General features: G+C 45.5%; 4 protein-coding genes across 4 annotated transcripts; 3 read left to right on the top strand and 1 right to left on the bottom strand.

Moving 5' to 3' along the window:
- The first annotated feature begins 1519 nt into the window (after positions 1-1519).
- Positions 1520-3464, top strand: GGI43DRAFT_389579 (uncharacterized protein). Its single transcript, XM_083204224.1, has one exon. The coding sequence runs from the start codon at positions 1805-1807 to the stop codon at positions 3035-3037; it is 1233 nt and encodes a 410-aa protein (XP_083065799.1). The 5' UTR covers positions 1520-1804; the 3' UTR covers positions 3038-3464.
- A 1240-nt stretch (positions 3465-4704) lies between these two features.
- Positions 4705-6820, top strand: GGI43DRAFT_378204 (uncharacterized protein; the record flags this gene model as incomplete). Its single annotated transcript, XM_083202659.1, has 3 exons — positions 4705-5595; positions 5671-5726; positions 5782-6820. 3 exons carry the CDS (start codon positions 4705-4707, stop codon positions 6818-6820), a joined length of 1986 nt encoding a protein of 661 aa, XP_083065798.1.
- A 1230-nt stretch (positions 6821-8050) lies between these two features.
- On the top strand, positions 8051-9485 carry GGI43DRAFT_389576 (tryptophan synthase beta subunit-like PLP-dependent enzyme). Its single transcript, XM_083204223.1, has 2 exons — positions 8051-8321; positions 8399-9485. The coding sequence occupies exon 2, from the start codon at positions 8448-8450 to the stop codon at positions 9405-9407; it is 960 nt and encodes a 319-aa protein (XP_083065797.1). The 5' UTR covers positions 8051-8321; positions 8399-8447; the 3' UTR covers positions 9408-9485.
- A 190-nt stretch (positions 9486-9675) lies between these two features.
- On the bottom strand, positions 9676-14493 carry GGI43DRAFT_426984 (RHS repeat-associated core domain-containing protein; the record flags this gene model as incomplete). Its single annotated transcript, XM_083208753.1, has 15 exons — positions 9676-10842; positions 10882-10967; positions 11004-11062; positions 11093-11385; positions 11416-11436; positions 11476-11537; positions 11589-11682; positions 11716-12349; positions 12380-12440; positions 12477-12633; positions 12664-12720; positions 12750-13136; positions 13178-13761; positions 13811-14078; positions 14119-14493. The coding sequence occupies 15 exons, from the start codon at positions 14491-14493 to the stop codon at positions 9676-9678; spliced, it is 4305 nt and encodes a 1434-aa protein (XP_083065796.1).
- Between the last annotated feature and the right edge of the window lie 872 nt (positions 14494-15365).

The following is a 15365-nucleotide window of genomic DNA, read 5'->3' as shown; positions in this document are numbered from 1 at the left end:
TTGAATGGTAGTATAACTGTTCGGAACGGAGATTAGATATTGGTGGCGTAGCGCGATGTTACTCTATGGATTGTGACGAGATGAAGTGTCAGATTACTCGACTGCCGTTAAACCGGGCTCCAGGATAGGCCAACAGGTTCATTCGCTGCTCTGCGAATGCATACAGGGCGGCTATGCGTATTAGCAGTGGATCATAGGATCGTTGATTGCGGGTTGCTTCTGAGCTCTAGCTGGAGCGTACTTGTAAAACAGCTCGTTCGCTGGACAGCCTCGGCAGCGCTCACATTACTAGATAGGTAGTAGATCCATGGACACTGATCTAAGGCTCAAAATTGAAAGTGTTATTATTACATAACGGCACAATTATGCTTCGGTAGTTTTTGCTTAGCAGTAGGCCTCAGGGGAGTTTATAAATGCTGTGAAGACATCGCCGGTAGATTCATGGGTGGTATTATTACATAACGGCACATATTAGGTACATGTAGGCAGCTTCTGTCCAGCACCAAGGCCTCAGGGGGGCCTAGAAATGCCGTGAAGAGCACGACCATTGGCTGTTGCCCGTGGGAGCCTCTTGTAAGTCTTCATGATCTCTGGCGGGATCCCATTGGAAGTATCTTCCTTGTACATATCAAAGTAGGAGTGCGGCCAATGAATTATCAGCAAGAAGAGGTTGGAAGTAAATTACAATTGGCACCTGGAAAGTATATTCATAAAGAGCATCTTGGTAGCTGAGCCTTGCATATAGGTAGCGTGCATTGAAGCATGCCGCTGACGAACATGAGGATTCCTCAATCTTCTACTGTAGTGCGCCTGTAAGTATCAGACAATAGTGCCTGCGCGGGCATTTGAAAACACGATTGCAAGTGCTTATTAGAGAAATTGTATGAATCATAACAATATTACTGCGCCTCGATAGTCATCATTTTCCCCCAAAAACCACCTCAAGGGTAGGTAGGTAGCTTAAATCGCATGTTAGGCTGACATGGTCACAGCTGGGTTGCAGCCTCAGACGAGTAGCGCGGCTAGTCGCAGCTAAATCTAAACACCGGCCAGTGATTCATTCCTCGACTGTAACTCTCCTAGGCCGGAGGAAAGAAGGCCCTTGATTCGCAATCTTTGATCCAGTCATCTCTACGTGCCCCGAATTATATGATTTCTTATCTTTATTACTTTTACCGCGCCCAGAGCAGCTTCTAGGCCTCCCACGTTTGTCTGCCTGGGAGTTAATTCGGCATATGCGAGCTGTGCAGAGCTAGTACCCACTCTGAGCATCTTGCATATGAGTCGCCTTTGTTCTTCTAGCATGCCGTCTTTCTTCTCAAAGGAGCACTAGAGAGAATCGCAATACAAGCCAGAGACATTTTTAAAAATCTATAACACTGTTGCACCAATTTCAGCGCTTTTCATCAGCTTTTTGCATAGTCTTGCGACCATCTTTCTGCTTGAGGGCCATTTAGCAACCCTGAGTCATCCAATCCCAGCCTCGCTCTTGTTTCCACAATAGAGCGAAGGCCTCATATCATCAAGATAAATATCAGTGAGTAGCCATCGCATGCAGACTCGAGAAATTAGTTTTCGAGCTTGATGTCATGATTCGAGGGCTATAAAGCCTGCCGAATCGCCTCATAGTCGCTGCCAACCAGGCTGGCCTCGAAACCCAACACTGAGCTAACCATGTGAGCCGCAGTACTCTATTCCCTAATTGCTGCATTCTCAAGACCGTTTAGTCACCAAGAAAACACTCTACTCCTTTATTCCAAACAACTTCATTAAGTGTCAGAAAGTACTTCGCAAGCATTTCAACATGGGAGGCCAAGCTTTTACCTCGGGCGAAAATGCACTTTATACTCCTCGAATGCCAAAAGAAGTCTACGAAGCCACGAAAACCCGGTGTCAAGAGATCCTTTGCAGCCTTTACCATCATGTGGAATCGCCTCTTGATGGCCCAGGCAAAGTAGATTTTGGAGATATCGATATTTTTTTAGCGTCTCCAAAACCAGAAGCCTCTACTGGTCGTTATGCGATTAACATCATATCCAAAGCTCTAGGGGCCGAACGTACTATTGTTGATAATGGTAGTGAAACTATTAAAGCTGCAGGAAGTTTAGCTATCCCGTGGCCCAAAGATGAAACCAACGATAGCAAAGACGCAGACAAGAAACACATCCAAGTCGACGTCCGAGTGTGTGAATCAGAAGACAAGCTGCGCTGGATGCTTTTCAAACACGGCCACGGAGATTTGTGGCAAATTATCGGATCGATGCTTAGACCATATGGATTGACAGTCGACGACAGTGCCTTGTGGCTTCGAATTCCCGAGATAGAGGAGTCCAACAAGAAATTGGCAAGGATTTTTCTGACATCGGATCCTCCCAAAGTTATGGATTTCCTTGGCTTGCCCATGGAAGGATATTGGGACCAGCCTTTTCCCTCCGCGGAAGTCATGTTTGACTATATTGCTTCTTGTCGGCTGATGTATGTCGCCACTACTGCGTCAGAACCTGATGCGAAAAATCTCAAGTCAAATGATCGCCGGCGCTTGAAATACCGGCCGATTTACAAAAAGTGGATGGATGAATTCGTTCCAGAATGTCGTCAACTTGGCCATTTTTCAGAACGAAAATTTACCAGAGAGTCCGTTACCGAAGAGGCATTCGTCGTGTTTGGTGTTGAAAAGGAATTCAAAGCCCGACGCAAAGACTTTCTCATAAAGCGACAAGAAGATTTTATCTGGAATAGCTTAATCAAGGATAGTATTCCGACTCCTAATCCGTCGGATCAGAGAGCTGTTCTTTATAAATCGTGCAGTGTCAAAGCTCTAAAAGAAATCATTCTTGGGAGCAGCGAGAACTACAATTTTCAGCCAGACAAAAAGAGCCTCAAAAACTCTGACGGTTTCTACAACATGGAGTACATCAAGGATTTTATCGAAACACACAAAGACGAAGTTGGAAAGGTAGCTCTTGTCAGACATAATGAAAAGTACGCCGACCATTTGTTCCAAAAGAAGACCAAGGCAGAGGCACAGTCATCTTAAATCGTATCTGAATTAACTTTGGGTCGGGTTAGGTCAAGAGAGTTGGCTTTGATTCAGAAAGCTGCTAACTACATGAAACATTTCTTTGTAAGTAGAAAGTCTGCTGGCTTCATATCTTTCTGCGCTGGCCAATTCTTGATCCACGGAGCGCTTGGGCGGCGACAAAGGTACCCGTTCTTTACAAGTAGTAGCCAGATGATAAGGGAAGGGGTTGCGAGTGAGAGGAGGTATACTTCTATGGGGAAAATACGTTGAAATGCGATTTGATTTATATCTTTTGAGCCCCCAGGCTCTTGGTGCTGGTTATCATAGGCTAGAACAATTGCAAGCCCTACGCCATATGCTTAGAAAATACCGTGAGCATGAATTTCGCTGGGTACATGGGGAGTTAGTACCTTACCTATATAATAAAGTTTTAGCACTTGTGTGTTGCAGTCTTTACTTGGAGTGACAATAATTTAGAGGGCCAAATCTTAGCCAAAGCTTGGCGTTTCTAACCGGAGCACAATTTCATTCTAACGACCTCGCCGAGGCTCTTTCTACTACGAGAGTTACAGACGAACAAAACTTAGTCAAATAAGAAAAGAGCTAAGCAAAAGTATTCTATATAACTTGCTCCGGGGGCAGATATACCAACGATGAATATGTGACGACGCTGGCATTGGTGTGTATCCTCGTTATCATCAAGCTTGGTATGATATCTGGTAGATCCGACTTCGCTTCGGAAAGAAAAGAATTACAAGGCAGCGAGAAATCGAAAAGGCAAAATCGAAGGGAAAAGAACAGAAAAGGACAGAATTTATGGTTTGAATGCTGGTGGGCAGGAATGGAGAAGGCAGCAAGAAGTCGTATATACATTTTGGTTCATCTGAGGAATGATGTATTCGCAGAATGAAAAGAAGCTACATCTACGGTAACACGTAGTAAAACCAAGTCACATTATTAACACCAAAGTAAACATTAACGGAACAAATAAAGTAAGGAGTATAAACGAGCCACAAAACCACGCATACGCCACTTTCATATCTGCGAGTGCGTTATCCTGCCACTCCACTCCAAGTTACAAAGTCATAAAATTTCAAAGAATATTTTTCATCCGATCGGTGAGAGCAAAATTAAACCTTCCAAATTCTACCCCACCTTGTATACTATATTGTCACTCGATACCGGTACTTGTCCATCTTTGCCAGGGATACTGTACTTTATGCAGAGTCCATTTCCTGTATCAAAAAAACAAAAAAATATAAATATAAAAATAAAAAAGAACAGACCGAAATTTATCAGAATAGAAAACACGTCTAATTGATTGTATTTTTTTCCATCATAATAACATTGCAACATTTGGTCTGGTTATTTTCTACGGCTGTAATTATATCAAAGAGTGCTACGTGGTCGACTGGCATAGTCTTGGAAAGCCCTAATACAAATGGCACTTACAGACGCGCCGTGTCAGTTTTCGACATGTTGTAAAAAGGGTTTTCAGTACAAGTCTGGTACCAAGTACTAGAGCGTAACAAACAAAAAAAAACTTGTTGTATCGCTTTGGTCCACCCTCTTTTGATTTTTTTCTGTCTGGCCCATGTTCCTTTTCTCCGGCTTCGGCTCCTCTTCCACTCCATCTACGTCTTTGCCCACAAATAGCACCAGAAATCTCCATCATTGCCGTAATGTTTTCAAATAGGCAGAAAGAGAGTAATCAAGCTATCTCTGCTATCTACCTGGCTGATGCTGGTGCTGGTGTTGACGAAGATAACGACTCAACCATTGCCATCGCCCCTTCAAGTCCTCAAGCAACAGAGTTCGAAGACGATCCTGTTGCTGCATTGCAACCGCAACCCTCTCCTCTCGAGCGTACAGCACCTGTTGAAGAAAGTATCTCAATCGACTCTGCCAACATCTCTATCATGCCTCAAACGCCGCCTCTAGCTCCTCAAGATCGCCACCGCACGACTGCTTCTGAAGACTCCTTTTTGCTAAGCCTTCTGCAGGCTCCTCCGCTAATTTCGCTATGTAGATATGCTTCCAATCAAGGCAGTTATAGCAGTCTGCCAACCCCCTCGGAAAGATCCTCTTCGTCGAGCCTTGATCCTCTATCCCTTCTCCTTCCTTCGCCCTCTCCTGTTTTCCTTTCTGAATTCACTCCTCACTGGAGTGATGATAATCCTCAAATAAGACCTTTGCCTCAGGCACGTGTTCCTCCTTCCCCTAGACCGCCTCCTCGAGCAGAAGCTTTCCCTTCAAACCCTCTCCCTCAAAAAACATCTCCCTCACAACCTTCGCAGCCCTGGCCCATCAACCATCCCAATCCTCTGGGATCGAATCCTCCCCAAGGACCTGCCGCTATGATCGAGCAAAATCCTCAATTCCCCTTTGTTCCTTCGTCGGTGCCTACTATTGTGGCGCCGCAGGCTCTTCGATCAAGGAACGTTGTTCACGCCGGCATGCAGTTGAGGCCTGATGACCTGAGGCAGCCAAGGCAGCTCCCGTCGCCGCAAAGGCAACCTGATCACCATGTTCCGCAAGGTGGACAACAATACCACTGGAATTTGCCAGGTCGCGTATGATTTCCTAGATTTCTTTGATTTCTTTGATTCCTTTGATTGAGGAATATCTGCTAACTTTCCCTCGAACAGGAAATTGTTCCTCCAGCGCCCAATGATCGTCCTGTTGACGGACAGTGGATGACAGGGTATGTGATATACGTTTGAATTCCAACGAAAGGCTCTACTAACCTGTCTACCTAGAGAATTCCTTTGGATTCGTGTTGGAGGCAAGACATTCAGACTGCCGATGCACCTTTTATCCGAGTACCCCTTCTGGTCTGCGCTTACCGTCTTCGAGCCGCCACCGCAGGGCTGGTCCATACCTGACGTTGACCCTGAGATCTTCACCATTCTAATCGAATGTGTGTATACTGCTTCTGGCTTTCATGGTACCGAGAGTGGGTTGAACTTGGTCAAGCTTTGCTATGCAATCAACCTTGCCAAGAAATGGGGCATGATACAGGATCGGAGGAAGCTTCGAGATACCGCATACCGCTATATCGTTCGAAGAATCATGCACTACAACCCGAATCTGCCTGATGACTGTAGTGTCCTTGATCATAGCCACTACGTATACCGATCAGAGGAACTCTATCGCACGTGGGAGCTTTCTCAAAGGCACAACTCTATCCAAAAGATGCTCGCTCAACACGATTTGATTGCGCTGTACTGCTGTGCCATCCCACAAGACGTTTGGCCGGTGTTGACATCTTCTTTCAAGCATGAGTTCAAAATGCTACTCAATGTCTCTGCAACAGCACGCAGAAACTCAGCTGGTGTGGCGACTGAAGTGGACTACCGTAGTTGGTGGCTTCACTACTACCGCTTAGCCGGCTTTCGAGATGCAGACTGGCTGAGTGCTGATGCACAGAATCGCCTCTTTGGGCCGCGGAGCTGTGATGAAGATGCGGACCTCCAGGAGCGAGCACACTTTGAGGCTGCTCGGGCGCGTGGAAGCGCGTTGGTGAATGCGTTTGAGGCACAGCAATCACAACAGCAGCAACCAGTCACTCCAACTACTCCAGACGCTCCATCTGTTGTTGTGGAATTCGATGCTAATCTTGACAATAATTCTTCATCAGAGCACTACCGCGAGACCCGGCGCGTTCATTTTGCAAATCTCCCGGAAATCATCAGGTTTCCACGCCAATACGACCGGATCCAAATGACTGCTCATGATACAGCTTTCGATTCAGCTGAAGAGGAGGCAATCCATGGCGAAGCCGCATGTGCAGGTTAATGCATTTGCTCCTACTCAGTCTGACGCCAGTTTAGAAGTTTGATAACTTTCATTTCCTCAAATGGCTTTCGGTGCTGTCATCTATTAAATGCATCTGCCTTCCCTTTTTTTCCTATATTTTTTCTCGACGCTCTGCAAATGCGAATATCCTCATTCAACGCGAAGCAGATATTCTCTTCTACTTTACTGTACAAGTCACAATTCAAAATCTACGCTCACGATTTGCGATATATAGCACGAATAAGCTGGCGTTTTAGGATCTTTCCTTTCTCCATAGGAACTCGAAAAGTTTTATATCAGTTTTCCATCTACAACAAAGCTCAGGTTTCTTGCTTAAGAGCTACACAAGAAATCTTCATTATATCTGCACATCATCTCGGAATTTTCATTTTTAGTTTTTTTTCTTTCTCTTTCGATACTCTGATCAGTCTATTTTCGACATTGCAGCAGCTGCTAGTAGGGAGAGAAAGCTCCCGAAAACTTGCAAAATGCCCGCACCCAACTAGCAAGGAGACTTGCATTGTCTAGATGGTCTTCAAGCCGTTATTAGCACATGCCGTTTAGTATATTCACAGCTTCAAACACTATCAGGGCAAAGAGGAATTTGGTTTGGTGGGTAGTATAGAGGGTGAGCTCAGAAACTCACAGGTAACCTATCCTACCAAGATTCGACGTGTTATAGCTAAGAGTTATCATCAATAGCTCAAATTCAGTAACTCTCTCTAAACTACCAAGTTCGAAAGTATAGTGTTGTAATATATTTTGAAAGCGGTTTCAATTCCGCAAACGACGTTCTACTTGGCGTGGAAAGATATTCTAGAAAGCACTATCTCACTGACAAATACCTTGCGGAATTGTTGAAAGTGAAGGTACGATTTATAAATTAGGTCACAAAAGGAAAGGGGGTAGCAGAAATTTTGGCCTCTATACCCTGAACAGAATAGTTTCAACTTGATTCAGCTTTCTGTTTACCTACAACTCTCGAAGTTATCTTAATCTACAGCAATGACGTGACCAAAAGTATCCACTTCATCAGAGTCCAGATCAAGCAAAACTGAGCAATGCTGTCAACAAATATTAGCGGTGTCGGTATAAACAGAATGGACCGTAACCCGTACCGATATTCTATGACTAACATTGGGCAAAAATGCAAGGCGCGCCCTATCAATTATAGGGATCCCCACACACACCCCACGACCAGAAACGAGATGGTTTCCAGGATAGCTCTATCGTGAGCCTAATTATTAGTCACCCCGCATTAACTGTTTATTACCAAAGCATCTATACAATTCCGCTCATACGGAAAACAACTTGACTCATTGTGGCCTAGGATCTCGCAATATCCATTGATTCGAAATCTCTATATAAGCTGAACTATTGGAAACTGATGTCGATTCACCAACTGAAGAGAATATAAGTTGTCGCTTAGACAAATACTCTAGGAATAGAGGGTGTTCATGGGAGAAGATAATTAGCTTGGACAGACCTTCTCAACTAATAGGTACAAATCAAGTCACTTGCCCGAATATCTGTGTTCAATTTCAAATTTGATTCCTAACTTTTCTCGTCTTGTTCTAGGAATTTTTATTGAATAATTCACTTGAGAAACATCATTCACTACGATAAGATGTCGGACAAAGTTTTGCAAAGTGCAGCTAATTCTGTCCAAGCAAGAAGCCGCATTCGGGAACACATCTATAAAACCCCTCTGATTCCAGCCCGGGTGGCGGGCAAGGCCAAGAACGCAAATGTCTTATTCAAGGCAGAGAATTTCCAACTTACAGGCTCCTTCAAAATCCGGGGCGCGACGTCTAAGCTGTCTATTCATCCCGCTGATGCGAAGTTGTTAACTGCTTCGTCTGGAAACCACGGTATTGGTGCTGCGTCTGCGGCAAAAACCCTCAACAGGAAGCTCACAGTCGTGGTCCCTCATTCAGTTGTACCTGAAAAGTTGGCCAAGATCAAGTCATTCGGAGCGACTGTTATCTTGGCTGGCGATGATCCTGGTCAAGCTGAACAGCATGCGCAGCGACTTGCGGCTTCAGAGAATTATACCTATGTTTCGCCTTATAATGATGCAGTCGTAATTGCCGGACAAGGAACGATTGCTCTTGAGATTCTTGAACAAAACGATAGAGTGGACAATGTCTTTGTTGCCATGGGCGGCGGTGGATTGATCAGTGGAATTGGGTCTGTTATTAAGGCTTTCAGTCCGCGTACCAAGGTATATGGCGTTTCTGCAATCAACTCAAAGGCGTTGGCCGAATCCATGGCTGCAGGCCATGTAGTCGAAACAGAACATAAGCGCACCGTGGCAGATGCTGTTGCTGGCGGTATCGATGATGACACAATCACGCTCCCACTGTCAATATCTGTGATAGATGAAGTCGTTGAATGTGATGAGGAGGAGATTAAAGCTGCCTTGAAGGCCCTTGCTTTCGAAGAGAACATGATTGTTGAAGGCTCTGCAGCTCTTGCTCTCGCTGGCTTCAACAAGGTTGCAGAGAGTCTGGCCAACCAAACTAGCGTCATTGTTTTATGCGGTGCAAATTATGACCTGGGGCTTATTAAGAGCATAATTCTCTAGTTGATCACTGTATAATTCAATAGCTATACTTGCCCAATATAAAATTGATCAATATAGCAAATTCACACATTACAGACACACACATTCTCATATCACTGACGAGTTTAGTGTTCAGGCGCATTGTTTTAGCGATGAAATGATTGCCTCAATCTACTAATGTTTCTGTACGACCGAATGCTTCTGATTTAAGCTGGGGGTGCTGTTTTTAAGCAACCCCATCTGTCGTTCAGCGTAGCTCATGGCCTAGATACTTGGTCTGTTTGCGGGTTTAAGTATGCCCCCCCACACCCTTGACAATAACTTCACGTCTAGTCTCGAAAAACTGGAAAAGAACCCGCCCTCCCTGGCTGAGCCTAAACTTCCATACATTACCACCGATATTCATGAAATCGAAATCATTAAGACCACGAGCGGCTTCTATGGGATTCATATTCTGCCTTCTAACTAGATCTCGAAAATAGAGATATGTATCCCGTAGATGCTCCTGGCCTGCGTTGTTAATCTTCCATTTATCTTCTCTGGGTTCACGATATGTAAATGCCCTATCCTCTTCCTTCATGTTTTTGAAATGATTATTTCGTAAAGTCTCCAGCTCGTCACAGAGCGCCCCTAGCTGGGACTTATCACTCTCCGTCGCATTTTGAATTCTAACATGTAATGCATCAATCTCTGGGACCGACGCCGTTGGCTTGGGAACTGGCTTCAACTTTGCTTTCGACTTGCCTCCAGCGATCTTTAGCCTTTCTGCATTCCTAACAAAGTCACTCGCTGCTTCATGAAGCCCCTCGAGTCCACGAAGGGCCGCTTTTCCTGCCTTTCCAATGGCTCTCCCAACTCCCTCGCCAACGAGGCCACCGATTACGCCGTACGCAAAGTCGGTGCCAACGCTGCCCCAAGTAGGCACCTTGCCACTGGCGCTATCGTAGATTATCCCGGTGGCTACGTCTGAGGCCGCGCCTACCATGACTCCAAGGCCGACCTCGATCGCAAATCCTGCACCGCCAGTCACAACGCCAAAGGCGATGCCCACTGCCAAGCCAACAGCCGCGATTGCAAAATCACGCCATGTAAATTCTATACCAAAAAGGCTGAAGTGTCCGCTTGGATCAATGCGGTTGATGGGATCACCAAGGCAATATGTATACGGGTTGATCTCTCCCGAAATAAAGGGGCTCCATGAATCTGGGGAGTGAAACATCATTAACACTGGGTTGTATATGCGGTAGCCGTTGCCGAGATGGTACCAGCCGGTGACTGGATCGCGCCATTGGCCATTGAATCCGATAGAGGGACAGTCCTGGCCGTCTCCTGGCTGGCTAAACCCATATGGTGTATATTGTAGATAATGTACATCATCATTAAGCCAAGCCATGACAGACTGGTGACCATCAGCTGCCCAAACCTGGGTTTCTATGGAATCCCCTTGCTTGGATATCTGTCCCCAGTATCCAGCACCATCGGAGAAGTAGCTGACCTGTGTCTCCCCCGAGGTGAAACCAATAAGCATATCTCCCCCGTAATGAAGATGATACTCAGCCTTGCCGGGTATCACTTGGCTGACTAGTTTTCCAGATGCATCGTAGTGGTATTGGCTACGAAGATTGCCATCGGCATCTCTTACAGCAGTAAGTCGACTCATGGCGTCATATTCTAATCTGTTCTTCTGTTCATCTCGGATCAGACACCCATTTTGGTCATACTCCAAGTAAGTTTGCGAATCATAACTCGGATGAGTATTCGTGATCTGGGTGACTTGAGTCGCGTCTTGAGCGTCATACAGATATTTGGTTACATTTTGGCTTCCGTCTTGAAACACAGTTGTAATTTGGGCCAGGTTATCAAAGTTTCCAAATGTAAAAGTCTGGCGTTGGAGCTGGTGCCCTCTCTCATCAGCTGGAGACTGGGATCCTTGACACTGATAATCTATCAATCGATAGTGTTCATGGTATTGAAAGCTTTCCTGTCGTAATAAGCCGCTCTTGCCGTCTTCCAAGCGGCGCGTGTTCACATGGCCTGTTTCATTGTAGGTCTGACTTAGTTCATATAGAGTTTCATTGCCCCTTGTGACAATTCTCTTGGCTTCACGGCTGAAATCATCATATGTGAGGCGCGTGTTCAAGCCGTCAGTCCCTTATTTCTGAACATAGCTTTCAGAGAGGCGGCTTGTATCGTCATAGGCACAGGTGATTTTTAAATCTCCTTGAATAAGTTTTTGAGGTCGACCTTGGTCGTCATATTGTATCTGCTGGCGCTGCCCATTTGGATCAGTGTAGGACTGTAGCTTGCCAGCCATTGAATAGGCTGAAACCGCAGAATACTCTGTCCCATTTTTAAAGCGGATGATCTCCTTGGATAATAATCCCGAAGATAAATATTCGAGATGATTGGTGCAATAAGGGCCATTGAGTTGCAATGGAACCAAAAATTTGACATCGTATTGATAGCTAGACTGATCATTCGCCCCAACGCTTGTCATGAGGGCATAGTTTAAGTGTGGCTCGTGTGTAAAGTCGTATGTATCTCCCTTGGGTGTTATAACTGCCGAAGGTTTGGGCGCACTGCCATGATAAGTCTGCATTGTTGTGCGACCGCCAACCTGTGTGCTCGTGACTCGGCCAAGTCCATCAAACGATTGTTCAGCCAAGACATGGTTATTTGTCTCAATCGATATAGGAAGCGCAGCAACGCTCTGTAGAGCGAATGAAGTTTTTATTATACGAGTTCCGGGCCAAGTAGTTTGCGTAATACGGTCAAACAAGTCTAATTGATATTGAGTGACACGCCCCAAGGCATCTTTCTGCTGAACCAAACGCCCCACGCCGTCGTGCATAGACTCTGCCGCAGCATACACGGTGCCGTCTCTATTCAGAAAAGATACTTTTGTTGGCGCTCCAAATTTGTTGAATTGTGTCAGGCTTTTATTTTGGCCGTTGATATCTTCTCTGCAGGTGAGAGTGACTGGATCCATGGACGTTGATGTGACGACAGAATTGCTTTCGGCAACTCGACAGACTTGGCCCCAGCTATCGTAGTCTATTGATCGAGTTTTTCGCTGCGGCACTGGATCACTGCTTGTTGTTGTTCTGGTCCAATCTGTATCGACTACTGTTGTGCATTGGCCAAGAGAATTGTAGCTGTGTTCCTGCATAAGCCGGAAGACTTGATCTTGATCATCTTGCTCCTCAACTTGGCACACCCTTTGTAAGCCATCTGTAAAATATCGTGTCTGGAAACCTTTAGTGTCTGATATGATTACACAATACCCGGCTTTATCCGAAAGGGTGGCATATTCGAGCCGCTCGGTTGCCTCGTACTGGGTGCCAGGGGAAATGGTTTTTTTACGAGTTGGCCAGTCAAATCATATTCAAAGTCTGATTGAACCCCAGCTGAATTTTGGTGCATTAGGGCTAGGCCAGAAAACAATGAAAAGCTAGCTTTCTCGTTGATAATGCTTCCATCAAAGGTTTTAATTTCGGTGGCCTGCGTCAAGTGTCCTGGACTAGAGTATTGATAGGTCCAGCTAGTTGTCGTAGGGTATTCCCCAGAGACGCGCGTAGTATCGTGCTCTAGACGACCATGATCCTGAGTTGCCGGTTGATTCACATAGAAATGCTGTACACTGGAAACTTCCTGCCCATCTCGGAACGCTTTCTCTTCTTGGGCTGCTACGAAATATTTGGCATGGGCAGAAGCAGCAGCAGACGGCAGTTGGTAATAAAAAACTGAATCCTCTGGGTTGGAGTTGAATATGCGCTTGGTGTGGGCGTCACAGTGACATTCTTCATATAGCGCTGAAATCCGTGTGGATCACCTGGACAATGATATGTTTCACCTGCAGGTGAATAGTACTCGCGATCTATTTTGACGCCGGTTGGTTGAATAACTTGGGTCGGGTTGCCCCAGTCATCAAAAGCATATTGAGTGGTTTCCACGCATGGAAGCTGAGTTGTTGATGTGTCTTGGTAGGTTGTTTGGACACTCTGTGGCAGTTGATATTGCGCCGGCTGCTGGTCAAACGAGCCATTGGTGAACATGTGATAGGTAGTCGCCTGGGATGTCTTTACTTTCCCTTTAGACGTCTCGCTACTGACGAGTAGGTGAAATCGATTATAAGTGTATGTTGTTACCGCCCCTCCATCTACTTGCACCGTTGATGAGTAGCGGTAGTCTTCCCGTGCGCGGTATAAGTTGTCCTCGCCATCTTTCCAGTCAAAGCCACTGTCAAACCCAAGAAAGTTTTTGTTTGAGTAGCTATAGCTGGTTTTGATGGCTGGCTGGTTGTTTCCAGGTCTCACAGTGTGCGAAGTCACATAAGGGATGGTTGCATGCGGATCGCCCCTGGGTAGCCGATGACCTTGTTTGTTGCAAACGATTTCTTCTATAAGCCCGGCAGGACTCTGAACCTGCGTAATAGGCATCCCGGTCATATAGAAACGCCCAAGACGGTGAGTCATTCAAGGGTAGTTTGAGCTCGACCAGGTGGCCGGCTCTACGGACAAGCGTCAGCGCACTCGCTTCTATCGTGTTTGGTGCCCGGGTTATTTTTACCAAGGCATCGCCGTATTCAATATCCAACAGAATGTCAGAGCCGTCTTGGATTTTCTGGAGTCGCGGCTGTTCGCCCCAACGAGCCCAGACTAATTTAAGCTGGCGGCCTGTAGGAGCATGAAGCTCCATGAGCACAGTGGTTTTCGTTGGAGAGTATTTCGACTTGGCCGGATTTATGAACGACCTCATATTGATTGCCATTTTTCCTGAACTGGAAGCTTTTTAATTTCTGATCTTCAACCTGAAGGGCGCTTCTGGTTTCTGTGACCTGGTAATTCTCCCCTGTAGAGAGGAATAAACATTTTTTGGGCGGACGGTGCTGGTATGAAGATAGATTGAACGACCACCCTTTTCCCAATCCGACATCCTCTGTATTTATCGGATTGTAGAAAAGAGAGAGGTGTAGAGAAGGACAGTTGCGATGCTCAGCAGGTGTTTCGTATACCGCAATTGCACAGGTGTACTGACCAGTGCGAGGGTCGACATCTTTTTGGATAAAGCTGGAGAAATTGAAGCCTTGAGAATAGAGCGCCGACATGACGAGCACGAGATAAATGGTAATAAGTGGCGTGATAATTTTAGTCAATTGATGTCAATCTTTTCTTTTCTTCTTTTTCATTTGACTTTTAGATCTTTATTGCTGTCAATGCTACACGAAGTCTACCATTTCAAGCGCCGACTAACACGTATATATATACATGGAAGTATACGAGATTATAGCAAACCCTCTTACGACCAAGAGTTGATTAAAGAAGACTTGGATGTATTAAAAGTGACGTAGCTCGACACCCGGAAGCCATTAATCTTGCAAACAGGTATAATGAATCTTGAAAGCTTACATGTATGCTTTGATAACACCCCAGCCAGCCATTCAGCTGCCCCACCAAGAGACATGGTTTGATCAATTAGACACCCTGGGACGGACCGCACCGACAGGCAGCTGTCTGCCTTGTTCTTCTTCCTGCGTTTACAAGTATTTGATTTGTTGATGGCACAGAGGGCCTTTCACATTTCCCCAACTTTCCAATACAGCTGAATGTAGATGGCATAACCAACCAGGACAGAGATCAAGACCATGTACAGTGTAGTATTTTTGCAAGCTGCAGTAAGCTGGCAGCGATGCGACCTTAACTGGTTAGCGTTGATATTCGATGCGAGCTGAAGATGTACTGAGATTCGAGGCAGTATTATGTGCGCTTGAACGACTCTTGTTGATGAATTATGGAGTATAAATATAAAAAGGGTAAAAACTGCGTTAATCAATTGTGAATGGAATCCAAAAAGGTTGGCATCTGTATTCAAATAACAGCTGAAGAAACCTCCCAATACCTCATACATGGACCAAAACTTGGATTATCACATCTGATAGGCTTTTATCCCAGGCTCATCAACATTTTTTATGGAACATTC

Source organism: Trichoderma evansii (assembly GCF_050947405.1).
Source record: "Trichoderma evansii strain SZMC 28006 chromosome Unknown GGI43scaffold_1, whole genome shotgun sequence".
NCBI classification, from domain to species: Eukaryota; Fungi; Ascomycota; class Sordariomycetes; order Hypocreales; family Hypocreaceae; genus Trichoderma; species Trichoderma evansii.
This window is presented reverse-complemented; position numbering and strand designations above follow the sequence as displayed.

What these genes read in the sequence shown, in the direction of transcription:
- GGI43DRAFT_389579 (XM_083204224.1), top strand. Translation starts at nt 1,805, where the DNA reads ATGGGAGGCCAAGCTTTTACCTCGGGCGAAAATGCACTTTATACTCCT.
- GGI43DRAFT_389576 (XM_083204223.1), top strand. Translation starts at nt 8,448, where the DNA reads ATGTCGGACAAAGTTTTGCAAAGTGCAGCTAATTCTGTCCAAGCAAGA.